The sequence below is a fragment of the Saccopteryx bilineata genome, chromosome 7, assembly GCF_036850765.1.
Source record: "Saccopteryx bilineata isolate mSacBil1 chromosome 7, mSacBil1_pri_phased_curated, whole genome shotgun sequence".
Taxonomy (NCBI): domain Eukaryota; kingdom Metazoa; phylum Chordata; class Mammalia; order Chiroptera; family Emballonuridae; genus Saccopteryx; species Saccopteryx bilineata.
In genome coordinates, this window is record NC_089496.1 from 113,081,272 (window position 1) to 113,097,458 (window position 16,187).

The window sequence follows — 16,187 nt, forward strand, 5'->3', positions numbered from 1 at the left end:
CAAATACTTTAGAGAAATGGAAGAATTTCTGGGGGTGAACGAGAACCTTTGGCAGCAGGTTTGCATAGTGGACTGGGCCCGTCTCACACAGGTGAGTGAAGGATGCTTCATTGCTCACTTTGGGGCGGGGACACCAGGCAGCGGGGAGGGATGCCAGAGTGCTGATTTAGCTCCTCAAGCTGCTGTGCTCTGCAGCGTTCTCAGCCCAGGACTCCGGTGACTCCCATTGTCCGAACTTAACACTTTGAAATGCTGTCTGTGCTAATGGAATGCAAAGACTGGACCATCTTTTTTTTAAAAACCAGTCTGCAGGGTTCCACAGAGTGACAGCATTGCCCTGTGACCCTGGGTGGGCTGAGAGTCCCCTGCCTCCTCTCTCTCCAACAGCCTGTACTCGGCTTTGAGAGCAACGCGAGCAGCTAGCACGCCAGCGAGCACATCCCTTGACTGACTTGGAAACATTTGGAGTCAGGGCCTCCCTGCCTGGCGTGGGATCCCCCCACGGGGCCCAGAAATGCGGCTGGGTTTCCGATAGACCGTAATTTCTCCTGTGCCTGCTCCTCGCTCGCCCTTCCAGTGGATCGAGCGGGAGGTGGGAATCCACATGCGCCTGGGGCAAGCAACCTCGCTTCGCTGGGACAGAAAGCGCGCCCGGGGGCCGGCCCAGCGCATTCAGCACTCGACGCGTGGACAGCGCCAAATCCTCACCAGCCTCGCGCGACTAGGGGAGGACTGGGGGGTGGGGGGTGGGGGCAGGGGCGGGGAGAGCACTAGACCCAGGTCTGCCCAGTCCACTCGCAGCGCCCAGACCCCGTACAGGAGGATCCGGGTCCCGCCGCCCCTTCCCTGCTCCCGCCATGGCTGCGCGCTGGCCGCAGGAGCCCCTGCGTCTGGGGACGCTGGGCGCCGGCAGCCCTCGGTCCCGGCCCAAGCTTGGCGGGCTCTTCCGCTGCGTGGACGACGCCTTTGAGAACAAGACGCTGCAGCTGGAATCGCTGGATGGCGGGGCCCGGGGCCCTCGGGTCGGAGAGCCCTACAGCAGGCCACGTGGTGACTCGGAGGGACCCAGAGAGCCAGGGAAAGATGGTCTGGAGGCCGCAGCAGGTGTGCGAGAGCAGCCCTCAGCTCCCCAAGCCGGCGGCCCACAGCAGGTAGTGGCTGCAGGGCAGAGGCCTCGGGCGGTGGGACTTGTGCCCAGGATGTTACACCCGGGCTTCCCCAAGACTACACACACCCACACCAGAAGGCGGCCCCTTCTCAACCCCTCCAACTCCTCTGGAGGACATGAGGACTCAAGGCCTCCTTCTACCTGAATAATCTGATCAGGGTCTGGGGTTTCTCGCTTTTGTGTTTTGCACCCCCCCCCCAAGCCTGGTGCAGGGTCTCGGCCTCTCGAGCCCTGGTTCTGGGTCTCTGTTCCGTCCTGGGCTCTGGATGGCTGTCTCTTTCTCTGTGTCTCTCTTGGCCTCGCTGTCTCTATCTTTCTGTGTGTGTCTCCAGCTTGTCTCCTTCCTCCTACCCCCAAACTTCGTGCCCCAGACGTGGAGCAGCCTCACTGGGTGGTGTCTCCACCGCCAATGTAGGGTAGTGAAGCCCAGCGCCCGGATCCCAGCCAGGGTTATCCTCGAAGGAGCTCGGCTTTGGCTGAAGATGTCTTCTTAGACGGAGCCCTGCTCCTGGGGTGCCTGGGCCTGAACTTGAGATTCGGTTCCATCCCCAAGGCCGTGGGTGGGTGTCTCAGGTTGCCAGGGAATTGGCGGCTGGCCCTAGGGCGGCCTGGCAGGATATCCACTGACTTCTCCCACCCTCCTTCCCCTACGCAGACTTCGCCCATGCACGAGCCAGCACCGACGGCAAACCTCTCCCCTTCCGCACCCGGCGAGTCCGTGGGTCCGCGTGGGTCGGGCCTGTGGCCAGGGCTGGGGCCTGGGGCAGGGGACTTGGGGGCAGGAGGGAGGGACCTGAGCTCGGCAGGGGCGGGGCTCGAAAGCAAAGAGCAGCCGCGGGCCGGGGGCGGGGCCTGGCCGGGGGCGGGGCCGGGAACGCGAGCCGCACGTCCCCGCGCGCTCTGACTTAGACACCCGCGCCCCGACGTCCACCACGGGCTCCGAGCGTCCCCCCGCCCTTCTCGCGCGGCCCCCTCCCGGCCCCCTCGAGCCAAACCCGCCCGCGGAGGAGAATGTCCTTCCAAGGCAAGAAGAGCATCCCCCGGATCACGGTGAGCCCCGCTCCCGGGCCCACTCCCTCCTGCGCCCTCTGCCCCCCGCCCGGGCGGGGCTTGCGCTCCGAGCCCCGCTGTGGACCTTCCCGCTCCGCGCCAGGGCTCCTGCGCTCCAGGCCCAGGCCCCGCGCAAGCCCCTGCCCGGGCTCCGGCCCTTTCTGCGCCGCCGGGGGCCTCCGCGACCCCGTGACGGAACGGAGAGCACAGGTCCCGGGCCTTGCCGGCTTCCCGGGGCTCCTGTGAGCCTGGGGAGGGCGAGGGGGCCGGGTCCTGCTCTCCAAGGCTTCTGCCCGCGGTGGCCGGGCGACGAGGCGGCAAAGCCGGTCTCGGACTGCGCCTCGGGGTCGGCGGGTGAGCGCGGCCCTTTGTTGGCACCGCCGGCCCGGCTTCGGGGCGCGGAGAGGCTGCTCCCTGAGCAGCCCGCCCTCCGGGCCGCGCCGCCGCGCCGGGCGCTCTTGCTCCCAGACAAAGCGATTCCGCTGGTCGCTCAGGCCGGAGCCCCTCGCGGGTCGAGCCTTTCCAGGGACCCGGGGTTCGGAGACCCCGGGGGAAGCGAGCTCGCTCTTTACCCAGAGGGCGCCCCTAACCCGCAGGGGAAAGAGACCCCCTAGCTGCCACAGGCACTGGCGCCGGAGGTCAGAACGTCCAGCCCTCGCTGCCCGGAGACAAAGCCGCCTCTCCCGGCACCTGGAGCCCGCGGAGGGAGGGAGGGAGGGAGGGAGGCGGGCGCGCGCCTCGGCGCCAGCGGGACAGTGGCGGGGGCCGCGGGGTTTCCGACCTGACTCTGGACTGGGCCTCGGTGGGAGGACCGTGGGATCTGCGGGGTCGCCGGCTCACTGACTGAGATATCGGAGGAGAAAGGGGTCCCTCTCGTCCGCGCAGGACGGGGTCCTCCTGCTGCAAGATGCCCGCCAGCAGCTGGCTGGGGAAGGCGGAGGAGGGTGGGGAGGGCTGAGGGCTGAGAAGATCCCTTCCCAGGGCTGAGTGAGGCACTAGTTTAGGGGAACTTCCATCCGCACCCCGAGCCTCGCTCCAGTCCCAGTGCATTTCCCTCTCTGTTGCAAACCCTGGAAGGTTCCCAGAGCCTGAGTCCACATTCCTGAAAACTGGGGGGGGGGGGGGGGGCAGAGGGGGGGCGAGCAAGGGGCCTGGAGCACAAGTCTCTTCCTATCACTCGTACAAGGCATGAAATACTTTTTGATGTTTTTCAGCCAATATAAAATGTGATCTTATTCTTAGCTCCAGGCTGCGTGGGGTGGGGGCGGCTTTGGCTGGGGTAGGTTGGCTGCCCTTCCGGAGAGGAGGGTGGTGGATTTACCATCACTCCGTGAGGTCCTGAGAATTCAGAGCAAGCACTTTGGTGTCAGCAAGAACAGAAAACAACACAATAAGGCTCATAAGTAATGAATTATTCACCATTTCCACGGACTCTAGAGTGCTTACTGACTGCACCGCGTGTTGGATCTCTTGGCATTGGGCTCATGGTGCACAAGGTGCCAGCCACCTTGACTGGAGCCCTGGCCTGGCCTGTGGGTGGGCACTGGTCAGAAGTCCCAGGAAGTGTGCCCCCCCCCACCGTGAGTCTTAGGGAGCCTTGAGGGAAGCTGCAGGCCTAGACCTCTCCTGCTCTGTCCATCATCCTTCCCGAGATCAAACCATCACCCCGATGCATCACACACACCCCACTTCCTCCCAACGTTTGTAGAGGTGCTCAGAAGGGTTGATAGCTGCCCAGCACTGGGTCAGCCACCACCCAGTGCCACAGCTCCGTGCTGTGGGTGAATCCCCAGAGAGCTGGCTGCTTGACGCTTTGTTCACCCTCTTGGGGTGCCTCTAGCCAGCACCAGCACCTGTGGTCAATTCATTGCCTTCCTGGCCCTTCACCCCCATAACCTTTCCATCTGGAGCCTCTCTGGGGTCCATCTCTCATCAGCCCCGTAATCCTGGGCAAGTCCCCTCCTCTCACCCAGACAACCTCAGAAAGCACCCAAGTGGTGGTCCTGTTTCCATCCTTAATCACCATGCTATACGTTCTGTGCAGAGCCAACGTGCTCTTTCAAAAACATGTCAGACTAGGCTTAAACCCTGCTGAAGTCCCCCCACTGGCAACCCAGGGGTCTCACCTGCTGGTTCCTGGGCCTCTCATCCTTCCCCTCAGGAGTCTCCAGCCCCCAGTTTTCTCTTGTGTTTTATATTATAACTCAAGCTCTGTCCTGCCTCAGGGCCTTTGCGCTGGCTGTGTGGCCTCTGGCACCAGCCCCTCAGGCAGGTCCTTCTCCTTCCCTGAAGCCACGGCTTCTCCCCCATCATCCATCATGTCACCCTCTTTGTCCTCTTGTGTTTGTCACACTCTGTTGAGCTTGTATGCGATTTCTCTGAGGAAGTAGTGTGGGTGAGGGGGAGGGCTGGGATGGGAAGAGGAGGGCAGACCTTCCAGGCCAGCGCCGACATGGTGGGACTTTGCTCACTTCTGCCTGCTCTGAGTGTGTTAAGTAAGATGTTGAACTTGAAGATGAAAACATAGCCTGTTTCCTCGCACACTCGCACCAATGTGGGCTTTTTCTTGGCAAAGTGAAAAGTCAGTTCCCCTGTTCATCCTTGTACCTTTGAGGGGAAGACAGACTGCTGACCAGTGGGGGGATGGGAAGGGGGAGGCTGGTCAGCAATGGGGGGCCTGTGGGGGGACCCTGTAGAGTAGGAGGTGGCAGGGATCACAGTGGGGGCTGCTTCTGTCCGCAGCTGCCTCTGTCCCACCCTCTCCGATGGGAAGTCTTAAACGTGTGCAGATTGTGTCCGAACGTGTTTCATTCGTAAATCCAGAGTGAGACGTTGTACCAAAGATGTTGTTGAGTAAGTCAGTTTGAAGAAAGCTTATCCGTATGTTTTGTTTGTTTGCAATAGAGTGACCGCCTTCTGATCAAAGGTGGGAAGGTCGTGAACGATGACCAGTCCTTCTACGCGGACCTGTACGTGGAAGACGGTTTGATCAAGTAAGTTCCTGCCAAAAGCAACCCCTCCCCCAGGTCGTAGTGTGCCACCCTGGCTGCACCTTGCTCGGATGCTCATCTTGTGAAAACCGTGTCCGTGCTTTCTCCTCTCGGAGAACTCATTCCCTGTGAGCAGCCCTAGCCCAGAACTTGAGCGACGGCATCTCGCCAGGTATCGTGAGCTCTCAGAAAACAGGACAGTGGCATCCACATTTCTCTGAACATCACAGCCTCAGTCTGATTTGGGCTCATAGCAGGTGCGGAATGAAAGCTTACTGACCACCGCTGACAGCTTCTCTGCTTGTCCATGTCCAGCATCTGCAGCCGCTGGTCAGTGAAGGGCCAGTGGACACCTCAGTGGGGCCCACAAGGGCCGTGCGCCAGGCTAGAGCCTCCACATCGGCCCTCTTGAGCCACTTCACAGGGTGTCTGGCTCCCTGACAGCCTCCTAGAGTCCAGTCAAGCGTTGGCCGTGTGGCCGTCTTCTTTGAGGACAGGAGCCCAAATGCACACCTCCCAGATGCACAGCCTTGCCGGGGAGTTTACTTTCTGACCTGGGCTCTTGCTGACCAGCGACATCTCTCTTTGTTGCTTTCAGACAAATTGGAGAGAGCCTCATCGTCCCTGGAGGTATCAGAACCATCGATGCCCATGGCCTGATGGTCCTTCCGGGAGGAGTTGACGTCCACACGAGGCTGCAGATGCCTGTCCTGGGCATGACCCCGGCCGACGACTTCTGCCAGGGCACCAAGGCTGCCCTCGCGGGCGGGACCACTATGATACGTGAGTGTCCTCAGGTCGGGCAGTGTCCGTCCCCCACCTCAGTGCTCTGGCCAGGCGTGTGTGCGGCAGGAAGCATTTTGCATGGTAGGGTTGTTCCTCATTCTCCCGTTTCCCTCGGGAAAGCCCTGGAGTGCCTTCCCTTGCCACGCCTGTTTCTCATGCGGAGCGTCCTGCCGCGGCCGGCTCTGGGATGCTCCTGGGATTCCGTGGGAGAAACTGGACGTGGGCCCAGTTAGCTATTACTTCCTGGGAAGCCAGCAGCTGGCCGGGGACCAGGTTCGGAAAACCCAGATGCTGTGGACAAGCGAGGGGTTGTGTCACCTGAAATGTCAGACGCATCTGCCCCTGAACCTCGCACCTTGGAAGGTTGGGTGGCAGCGAGTTCCTGCCCATGTCAGAAAGGGTTAACTCTGTGTTTTTAGAGAAAGGATGACAAAAACGTACTCTTGTCCTGTCAACAACCCGCAGAGTTACTGTTCTTTTAAGCTGGTTCTGGGCCAGGCGTGGGCACCGTCCTGACAGATTTCAGCCCACGTGCTGTCCTTGTAAAACCCTGAGTTTGGAGGAGAAGCCCTGTGTGACAGCTTGTGCAGTGAGCTGAGGAGCCGGGGCAGACACCAGGCCCAGCCCTCCTTGTGTGGCCTCGAATGCCAAGCACAGATCTCAGAACAGCAGCTTTTACAAGCCGTGCTCTCCTCACCAGGAGGAGGAAACAAGCTTGTGCATGGGGGTGCCTGGTGCCTGTACCTGGCTCGGGGACTACTCAGTGACTGCTGCCACCGAGCAAGACCGCGCTGAGGCCTGTGGGCTCCTTCGCAAGTGACAGACCTACAGCCATTGTCAAAATCATGGCTTGGTCTGATGTACTCAGCCATGAAGTGAAAAATCCCACAATGCTTTGACTCAGAAGACGTCATTTCAGGCCATTGCCCACGCCAGTCGCTGTGGCCCTAGACGGCCAGGACACCTTTGTGGGTGATGTCACCTGGTCATGCCAGTGCTGGGCATCAGACAAGCTGTGAGGTGTGGCCGTGAGGACAAGGAGACACTGCAGGCACGGGCTGGCTTCTGCCGTGCCATCTGCTTCCTCCACCTGCCAGCCCAGTCTGGAGCTGTGAGCGGCCTGCAGGAGGGCCAGGCACCCACAGCCACAGGGTCCACAGGGGCCCCGTGAGGGGAACACTGGAGGAGGCTCAGCAGCCCCCAGTACCCCTGGGGTGGGCGTGCTTCCTGTTGGCCACCCGCACTCCGAGCTCTTTCCCTCACCCAGGGGAGGCTGCGAGCAGGGTTTGGACCTTGGATGTGAGGTTGGCGTGGGGGGGGACGACAGTGCAGTGGCCACGTGCACACTCATGTTGCCCAGGGGATGGGTGGCACTGATTATGGTGTGTGCAGTCGGCAAGGCCCAGGGAAGCCAGCGGTTCTGGGCAGGCCTCCAGGTCTAGCACCACGGACAGCAGCACCCTCCTGCACGACCTGCAGGTGCACCTGGGTTGGAGGTTTAGGCCTGTGGCTGCCACTCACGCTCTTGGGCTGTGGTGTGTGCATCGGGGAGCCAGGTGGGCCAAACCCAGACTTTGCCTCTGACCAGGGCGGGGCCGATGCCTCTCTGGACAGAACCAATGGGCAGGTTTACAGCAGGGTCAGCCTCCCCTCTGTTGGTGGTCTCCTGGGAACATGACCTCCTCGGAAGCTGAGGTCATTCCCAGTGACCGGCCGGGGGCACGGCTGATGGCACTGCCCCCACAGTGGACCACGTGTTCCCCGACGTGGGTGTGAGCCTGCTGGCAGCCTACGAGCAGTGGCGGGAGCAGGCGGACTGCGGGGCCTGCTGCGACTACTCCCTGCATGTGGACGTCCCCCGCTGGCACGAGAGCATCAGGGAGGAGCTGGAGGCCCTGGTCAAGGACAAGGGTGAGCGGCCCTGGGAGGGCGGGGGGTGTCCCGGGGAGGGGGACAGCCAGGCCGGCCCCCCCTCCGGGCCCCGCCGTGCTGGACTGTCATCCATCTGACCCCAGGGAAGGGGGCCAGGGCTTGGGGAAAGTTGGACAAGTCCTCAAGGGTCTGTTCCACGTCCAGAGGACCCAGACCACGGGGTTGGTCCCCCGCTTCTCGTGTCAGCAGGACACATCCTATAACGGTCCTCGTTGTGGTGGTCACAGCTGACACCGCAGTTCCCTTGTCTCTTGGTCGTGAGTGGAGGGAAAATCAACATGCATTTTCCAGGCCCATGAAGATCCTTCTAGAAGGAGAAGGCATCAGCGCCCTCAGTGAGCTCTCGCCGCTGGTGCTGATGGGCCAGTCTGTTGTCCAGGGTTAAAGCTCTTTTATCGAAAGTCCTGAAGCTAAAACCACAGGAGGGTCTCACAGTGGATTGGACAAAAGTTAGATGAAGTTAGAGAGGGGTGGGGGGCCCAGAGGGGGATTTGTGAGGGGTCGCACCTGTGCTTGCAGCTGGGAAAACCATTGGTCCCTCATCCAAGGGTGTGAGGAGCAGGTAAGGTGGGTCTGGGCGGACTCCGTCCTCCACCACTGCTTGTCGGCGAGTGTATGTGGGATGGGTGCCCGATGGGGAGAGGGCCACCCCACGCTGACCCCTCTGGGGACGGGGGGGTCAGAGGCTCCCAGATATCACTCCGCCCCCAACAACCAAACAAATGACCCTCTCCTGCCTCTCCTCCAGGTGTGAACTCCTTCCTGGTCTTCATGACGTACAAGGACAGGTGTCAGTGCACTGACAGCCAGGTGAGGGCCGGTGTCCAGAGGAGGGGATGGTGCCCAGGGGAGGAGGCGGCAGGCGCCTCTCAGGCTGCTGTCGGGAGGGACGCAGCCCCACACCCACAGCCCCTGTGCCTCTCTTCCCAGATGTACGAGATCTTCAGCATCATCCGGGACCTGGGGGCCCTGGCCCAAGTGCACGCAGAGAACGGAGACATCGTGGAGGAGGTGCGGGCAGGGCTGCCTGGGCTGGGGGGAGGGGAAGGTTGACCCCCAGACACCAGGATGTGAGCACATCATCCCACAAACCCTGAGGGAGGGAATAGTGTGAGTAATTTGCCCAGAGTCGGTGGTCAATTAGCAGGGTGTTCGGTGAGCCCTGGGGGTGTTTGGCCATAACAGATTCTCCCATGGTCATCACACTTATCCAAAGTCCCCCACAGTGTTGCTCCGTGGGAGGGTGACTGAGACTGGGCTCCATCCCAGCCCCTGGGATGGAGGCCCCTCTGGGTGCTGGCTCCCTGTCCCTTCTGCCCAGCGAGCACATGTGTGGGGTCAATGCCTGCCCTTCAGCCACACCCCATGGGGGCGCCGAGCCCACCGTTTCCCGCTCAGACCCAGGGGCAGTGAGGTGGGCGCCCACCACCTCTGGGTCCCGCACTTGGCATTTTTCCCTCACGCCTTTGGGGTCCCCTCCACTTAAGTGCCCCCAGGTGCAGGTACTCAGAGCGCCTTAGAGGGTCAGCAGGCTCCTCCTGGGCGTGGGGGGAGGTCTGCAGAGCCCAATGCACGCCCAGGGTGGCAGGCAAGCCCGTGGGGTCAGCTCAGCCCATCGTCAGGACCTTGTGACCGTGGGCGAGTCCCCTGTTCTCTGCAAGCCCCGTGCCCTCGCCTGTAGTTCAGGGCTCCGTGGTCACTCCTCTCCTGCTCTGAGCTCTCTGGTGGGTGGTTCTGGGGGGCTCGGGCTGAGTGTGCAGAGCAGAGCCCCCTGGGTGGGTGACCTGAGGCCTGGCCGAGGCTCCCAAGCTATGCCGCACCCAGCTGGACGTGGCACTGTGTGGTTTCCTTAGGAACAGAAGCGGTTGCTGGACCTGGGCATCACCGGCCCCGAGGGCCACGTGCTCAGCCACCCCGAGGAGGTAGGTGCTGTGGCCACGGAGGGCACCCCACACTGACTTCAGCCCAGATGCACCTTCCTCTGGGGGTGGGTCCTGGCTATTTGGGCAAGGCTGTGGTCACTCCACCCTCACCCATCCCCTGCCCCTCAGGCACATGTCCCCTGTGGCCACTGCTCACCCTAAGTCTGGTCCTCAAGGCTGAGAAGGTGGTGTGGTCAGGCCCTGGAAACTACAGGAGACAGCCCCGATCCTGGGCACTGAGCCCCAGGCTGGCTCCTCACTCACCAGGGGTGCCCCCTCTGGGCCCAGGATCCGTGCATGATCATGGGCGTGTCCTGCCCAGCCCGGTCAGGAGGGCTTAGGGCTCTCACACAGCCTGAGCATCCCTGTCCACAGGTGGAGGCGGAGGCTGTGTACCGTGCGGTCACCATCGCCAAGCAGGCCAACTGCCCCCTGTACATCACCAAGGTCATGAGCAAGGGCGCGGCTGACGTGATCGCCCAAGCCAAGCGCAAGGGTGAGTGCCGGGTCTGGACCTCGATTCGGGGGGGGGGGGGTGTCTGGGAGGGTCTGGGGTCATGTGCACACCCTCCCAGGAGCTCGGCCGGCTTCCTGAGGCTCAGAGCAAGGCAGGCCCGACTGAGAAGCAGCTGGTTCCCAGCCTGGCCTCCTCATCAAGGAGTGACCATGTGGTGCCCGCGGGAGAGGCAGGTGCCAGTCTCTGAGTGTTTGGGGGGAAACATCTCCTGTCTTGTTGGAGCAGCAGCTGCTGGGGGGGCTTGAAGCAAAGAGGGGGGCCTGTAGGCCCGAAGTGAGTGGCAGGACTGTGCTGTGGGGGCAGGGAGGGGGCCTGCCCCGCTGACCCCTCCCAGAGCCCCACACAACTGCTCGCTGGGCACCTCCGGAGCTGGGATGCATGTCCCAGAGCGAGTGCTCTCTGCCCACAGAGCACCGTGCAGCTGGAGGTGGGTCCATGCAGACAGGCAGGGGCGGCCGGGCGTGGAGCGGGAGTCACTCCAGCCTGTGGCCCAGGGTCTGCCTGGCAGGCCTGCCCTCCAGCAGGGTGGGAGGGTGCGGGCATGGAGAGGAACCACCCACCCGGGTGCCAGGTGCCTCAGAGGAGGCGACAGGCTCTGCAGATTCAGGAGACTGAGGGGCAGAGTGCAGAGCCCAGGCCCCCGCCCAGCATGGGTCTGGGGGCATGCAGGCCACGGTGCTGCTCACGGCCTCGCTGCAGGGGTGGTCGTGTTCGGGGAGCCCCTCACCGCCAGCCTGGGTACCGACGGCTCGCACTACTGGAGCAAGAACTGGGCGAAGGCAGCAGCCTTCGTCACGTCGCCCCCCATCAGCCCGGACCTCACCACGGCCGACCATCTCACCTCCCTGCTGTCCAGGTAAGGAGCCACTCAGGTGGCCCCTGGTGGCCTGCGTGCCCCACGCCTGGCACGACCGTGGTGTGCGGGCAGCTCTCGGCCTCTCCCGCACAAGCCCCGGGTCACATCTCCCGTGAGAAGTCCACCTTGATCTCCTGCCCCACACCCACCCTGAGGACCCGCCTCTGCCCACCTCTGCCCGCCTCTGCCCGCCTCTGCCCGCCTCTGCCCACCTCTGCCTTCACAGACAACCTCTGGCCCTGGGGCTGTGCTGGCCTGGGTGGGGGTGAAGCCGAGTGGCCTTGGCCGGCTCAGGAAGGCCCAGTCCCCCTGGGCTTCCCCGATCTGCTTGTTCTCAGTGGAGACCTCCAGGTGACCGGCAGTGCCCACTGCACCTTCACCACTGCCCAGAAGGCCGTCGGCAAAGACAACTTTACCCTCATCCCGGAGGGCACCAACGGTGTGGAGGAGCGCATGTCTGTGGTCTGGGAGAAGTGTGTGGTGAGTCCGAAGGCCTGGGCACCACCTACCCGGCCGGATCCAGCTGCCTCAGCATCTGCTGGTTCATTGCAGCGGGAAGCGGTTGACCAGGAAGTGCGCCGTGTGGAACGGTCGGGCGGTGGCCCCCAGGGTGTCAGCCTCCAGCCCTGCATCCGGGGTCCCCCGAGGAGACCCTTCAGCCACGGGGCAGCCAGGCCCTCCCCCTAGTTCTCAGGTCACATCTGTGCAGATGGCAGAGGGCCAGTAGGACCCCTTCCCAATGGCATTATGCTCTGCAGGGCTAGTGGCCTCTGCAGGCCACCTCCCTACAAAAGCCCTGTGCAGTACCCTCTGTCCCCCGCACCTCCAACTCCAGCTTTCCCTGGGCCGAGGCTCAGGCCCTGGCTTTTCTCCCTGCCCTGCGCCCCAGGCCTCCTGGCCACCAAGGAAGACAGTCACACCCCTCAGGGGACACAGACATTGTGGAAGCTTCTCCATTTATCTAGCCACAAAGTGGGCCACAGAGACGGGGCTTTGGGCGCAGGAAGGGTGAGCCCGCTGGCTGGCTACGACGGCCCGTCGATTTGCGTGCCCTGGAAATGCGGGCCGATGCTGCTCGCTGCTCGGGGTTGGGGGCAGGCTGTGGTCCCCACGAAGAGACTCCTCAGCTCATCTTCTTTTCTCCCCAGGCCTCAGGGAAAATGGACGAGAACGAGTTTGTGGCTGTGACCAGTACGAACGCAGCCAAAATTTTCAACTTTTACCCACGGAAGGGGCGAGTGGCTGTGGGCTCTGACGCTGACCTGGTCATATGGAACCCCAAAGCCACCAAGATCATCTCTGCCAAGAGCCACAACCTGGTGAGAGAAGTCGGGTCCCCGAGAGAGGGTCCAGGTGGGGTGGGGGCCTGGTAGTCTTCCCCGGAGGCTCTGGGGACAGCTCTCAGGGGCAGCTTCGCTCATCTCAGTGGGGACGTGTGGCCAGGACGTCTGTCTAGACATCGCGTCTGAGTGTCACCTGCCTGCTCGTGGTGACAGCAAGCTACCTACCTAGTGCAAGCTCCACAGTGTGCCCTTTGTCCTTTGAAACGAGCCTCAGGGACAAGTGTGGGAGGTGGCAGCCAGGTCCTGCTGGCTCTGCCTGGCCGAGTTGACCAGGTCCCATCAGAGGTCTGGCGTGGGCACACACAGGGCCCCCGGGGATGCTGGCAGCCCTGGGGATGTCTCAGGGGCCGTGTGGGACCCTCGGCCCTGTCTCCCCAGAATGTGGAGTACAACATTTTTGAGGGTGTCGAGTGCCGAGGAGCCCCCGCGGTGGTGATCAGTCAGGGCAGGGTGGTGCTGGAGGACGGGCACCTGTCTGTTACGCCGGGGACTGGCCGTTTCATCCCTCGGAAGACGTTCCCAGACTTTGTGTACAAGAGGATCAAGGCACGCAGCAGGGTAAGCCGGAGCCAGCGGGCGAGTGCGGGCTCTCGGGCTTTCCACGTGTTCCGGAGGTTCCTGCTCCTGGTCACCCGCCCTGCCACCGCCGTCAGGAAGGGGTGTGGTCCTGGGGTGGCTCTGCAAGAGTTTATTTCCTGAGTGACCCACCATTGCTGCGCAAAGCCCGGCGAGAGGGAAGTGGTCACGTGAAGACACCACACTGTTGACTCCAAAGCAGGGACCCACCCCCAGGGCTCCCCCTAGAGTGTCTCCCCGAACAGCTGTGCAGGATCATCCATGAGCAGGTGTGACATTTCCGCAACGGCCCCTGGGAACATGGGCGTCATGGGCTCTCTCCCTTGTCTTTACTTTGTCTTCCCACAACCCTGCATCTGATGGGTGCGCCAGGTGTTGGCCATGGCCCCTGCTGCAGGCGTGGCAGGCTCCTGAACACGCATGCATGCACATACATGCACACACGTGCACATACAGGCACACACATGCATTCGCACACATGCATAGACACACATGCACATTGGAAGGATGTTGTCTGAACCGAGAGCAAGCTTCTGGGGGGCCGTCCCTTGGGGCAGGGCACGGGGATGGCTCTGACTCAGGCTGTTGGGGCACCGTAGCTGCTCCTGGAACCTGCCGACCAGAGCGCTGCCCATCCTCCCTCAGGGTCTGAGCGGGTCCAAGAGGCAGCATCCAGACCACAGGGCTTGCGTCCCCGAGCAGTGCACAGGTCTGGGCCACAGTCTGTGAGATCGCAGACCCAGCCTCATAGACAGCCAGGCACAGAGGGGTGACATCTGAGGTGACATCCCTGTCGTGCACCTGGGACAATGGGCTGGGGGCTGGACTCAGGCCCGTGTTCCTGTGATCTGCCACCCCGCGGTGGCTGTCTCTGGCTCTGTGACTCTGCCTGGACTCTCCCCCCCGGCCCCAGGGCAGGATCTGTTTGGAGGTGCCCCAGCCTGGGACCCGGCTGTGCAGTCAGGGGTCTAACCCTCACACCCCGGGGGGGCTGCCATCCAAAACACAAGCCCATCTGGGGGGTTTGTTTCACTCCGTGGGCCACTCGTTCATCATGGTGGCGATGGGGAAATGCCTCTGAGTTTGGGGGACCCACAGCCTCCGCCAGGGCTTCTGATGGGCCGGAGAGGGGGCTGTGCTGGTGCCACAGGACGGTGGGCACTGAGGAGGCAGAGCCTATGTCGGGGCTGGTTTCCAACAGCAGCCTCCTCCACGGGGCTGCCCTGTCTGAGCCGAACTCCTGCAGCTCAGGAGAGTGGCCTCTGGCCTCCGGGGGTGGGGGTGAGGGAGAGGTGTGTGTGCACACGTGTGTGTGGGTGGGAGGCAGGGAGAAGTGTGTGTCATGCCCGCTCCCTCGACCACAGCTGGCAGAGATCCACGGGGTGCCCCGAGGACTCTATGATGGGCCGGTCCACGAGGTGATGGTGCCCGCCAAGCCCGGGGGCGGTGCCCAGGCCCGCGCCTCCTGCCCAGGGAAGATCTCCGTGCCGCCCGTGCGGAACCTGCACCAGTCGGGATTCAGCCTGTCTGGTGAGTTGAGCCTGTGCCTGTGGGTGAGGCCCATTGCCCTGCAAGGGGCCCGGGGGTGTGAGGCCCACAAGGAAGCTCCTTCCTGCCCAGGACCTGCCCTGGGACTGTCACTCTGAGTCCAGGGTTAGCACGGGATGCCCAGCGTCTGTGGGACCCAAGTCCCCTGCCTACGAGATGCTGGCTTTCCTGTCTTGCACATCCAAGGCCTCCATCTGCCCGCCGCGGCCAGCCAGGGAGCGTCACAGACCCGCAGTGGGGGTGGGGCTCTGCAACTCCGGCCTTTGGATGTGGGGGGTCTGCAACCTCTCCTCACCCCGGACGCCCGCCGCCCTTTCTGCAGGGTCTCAGGCAGACGACCACATTGCCCGACGCACAGCCCAGAAGATCATGGCGCCCCCTGGTGGACGTTCCAACATCACCTCGCTGTCCTAGACCTCGGGCTTAGGGTGTGAGCGGTTGCCCTGTCTGGCGGCCGCCGCGTGGGGACCCGCTCACCCTGTCAGCTTCCCCTTCGCTGAACTGACTTTGACAGGTGCTTGGCCTCCCCTTCCCCTCCCCATAAACTCTCCTTTTGGGGGTTCCGGGTCCCGTTATGAGGGCTGAATCTGGGGAGAGCCACTGCCAAGGGCAGCTCAGGTTGCCCAGCTCAGGTGCTAGGTGCCCCCCGCCAGGGCACAACACACATGAGTGGAGGGACTGGGGTTTGCCCCCCCCCCCGTCCCTGTGTTGACCACTGCCCCTCAAAGCCCCGGCTGTGCCACCTGCCTCCCTGGGGAGCTGCAGCCTGTCCCCCCCCCCCCCGCCCAGCCCGCCTGAGCACAGGGAGCGGCCCCGCGGAGCTGAGCCCCGCCAGGACTGCCGTGACTCCAGGGACCCGCGAACGGAGCGGCGCGGTTCGGCCGCCGTGTGTGTGAGCTTCTCCGAGGACCAGAGCTTCACCTTCGTAGTAGTTGCCTGTCTCTAGGGCAACGCTAGGACCGTTAGCTAGGATGCTCTCCTTCTGTCGCTAACCGTGTGTCCCGGTAGTGTGTTAGAGCGTCGGTTTTGTGCGGTGACGACCGTACGGTGGCCAGGACTCTGCATGGCACCGCAGCTCTGCCGCCGGGCTGAGGGGTGCTGGGCCAATTAAAGGCGGCTAGGTTGGAAGCTACTCTGACTTCTCTGCCCCCTGTACCACATCCGCACGAGTGGGTAATGCGTCAGACACCCGGGCCCCCCTGCTGGCCCTTTGCCTGGCATTGTGCTGTCTGTGAAGCCCAGCCTGGGGACCACACACAGGGACAGCATTGCTCTGAGTGGTGGGGAGGGACCCCCTCAGGGAAGGGGGCGCCTGAGAACTGTGCCCCTGAGTCAGGCCTGCGGGTCAGAGGGTCAGAGGGACAGTAGTGGACTGGGAGGACCTCCACCTACATTCTGACCAGACGGGCCGGCCCACGAGCGGAAGGCTGGGGGCTGCATGGCCGGGAGCTCATACCTCCAGTAAGCAGCCATGGCTGACGCCCCCATCCACTGAAACA

At 63.1% G+C, this 16,187-nt stretch overlaps 1 protein-coding gene across 1 annotated transcript; it reads left to right on the forward strand.

The window, feature by feature from the left end:
• The first annotated feature begins 2,126 nt into the window (after positions 1-2,126).
• Positions 2,127-15,758, forward strand: DPYSL4 (dihydropyrimidinase like 4). Its single transcript, XM_066238678.1, has 14 exons — positions 2,127-2,218; positions 5,123-5,211; positions 5,807-5,991; positions 7,741-7,905; positions 8,675-8,736; positions 8,857-8,937; positions 9,780-9,848; positions 10,224-10,344; positions 11,065-11,221; positions 11,560-11,701; positions 12,370-12,540; positions 12,943-13,122; positions 14,505-14,670; positions 15,011-15,758. Exons 1-14 carry the CDS (start codon positions 2,180-2,182, stop codon positions 15,100-15,102), a joined length of 1,719 nt encoding a protein of 572 aa, XP_066094775.1. The 5' UTR covers positions 2,127-2,179; the 3' UTR covers positions 15,103-15,758.
• The last annotated feature ends 429 nt before the right edge of the window (positions 15,759-16,187 follow it).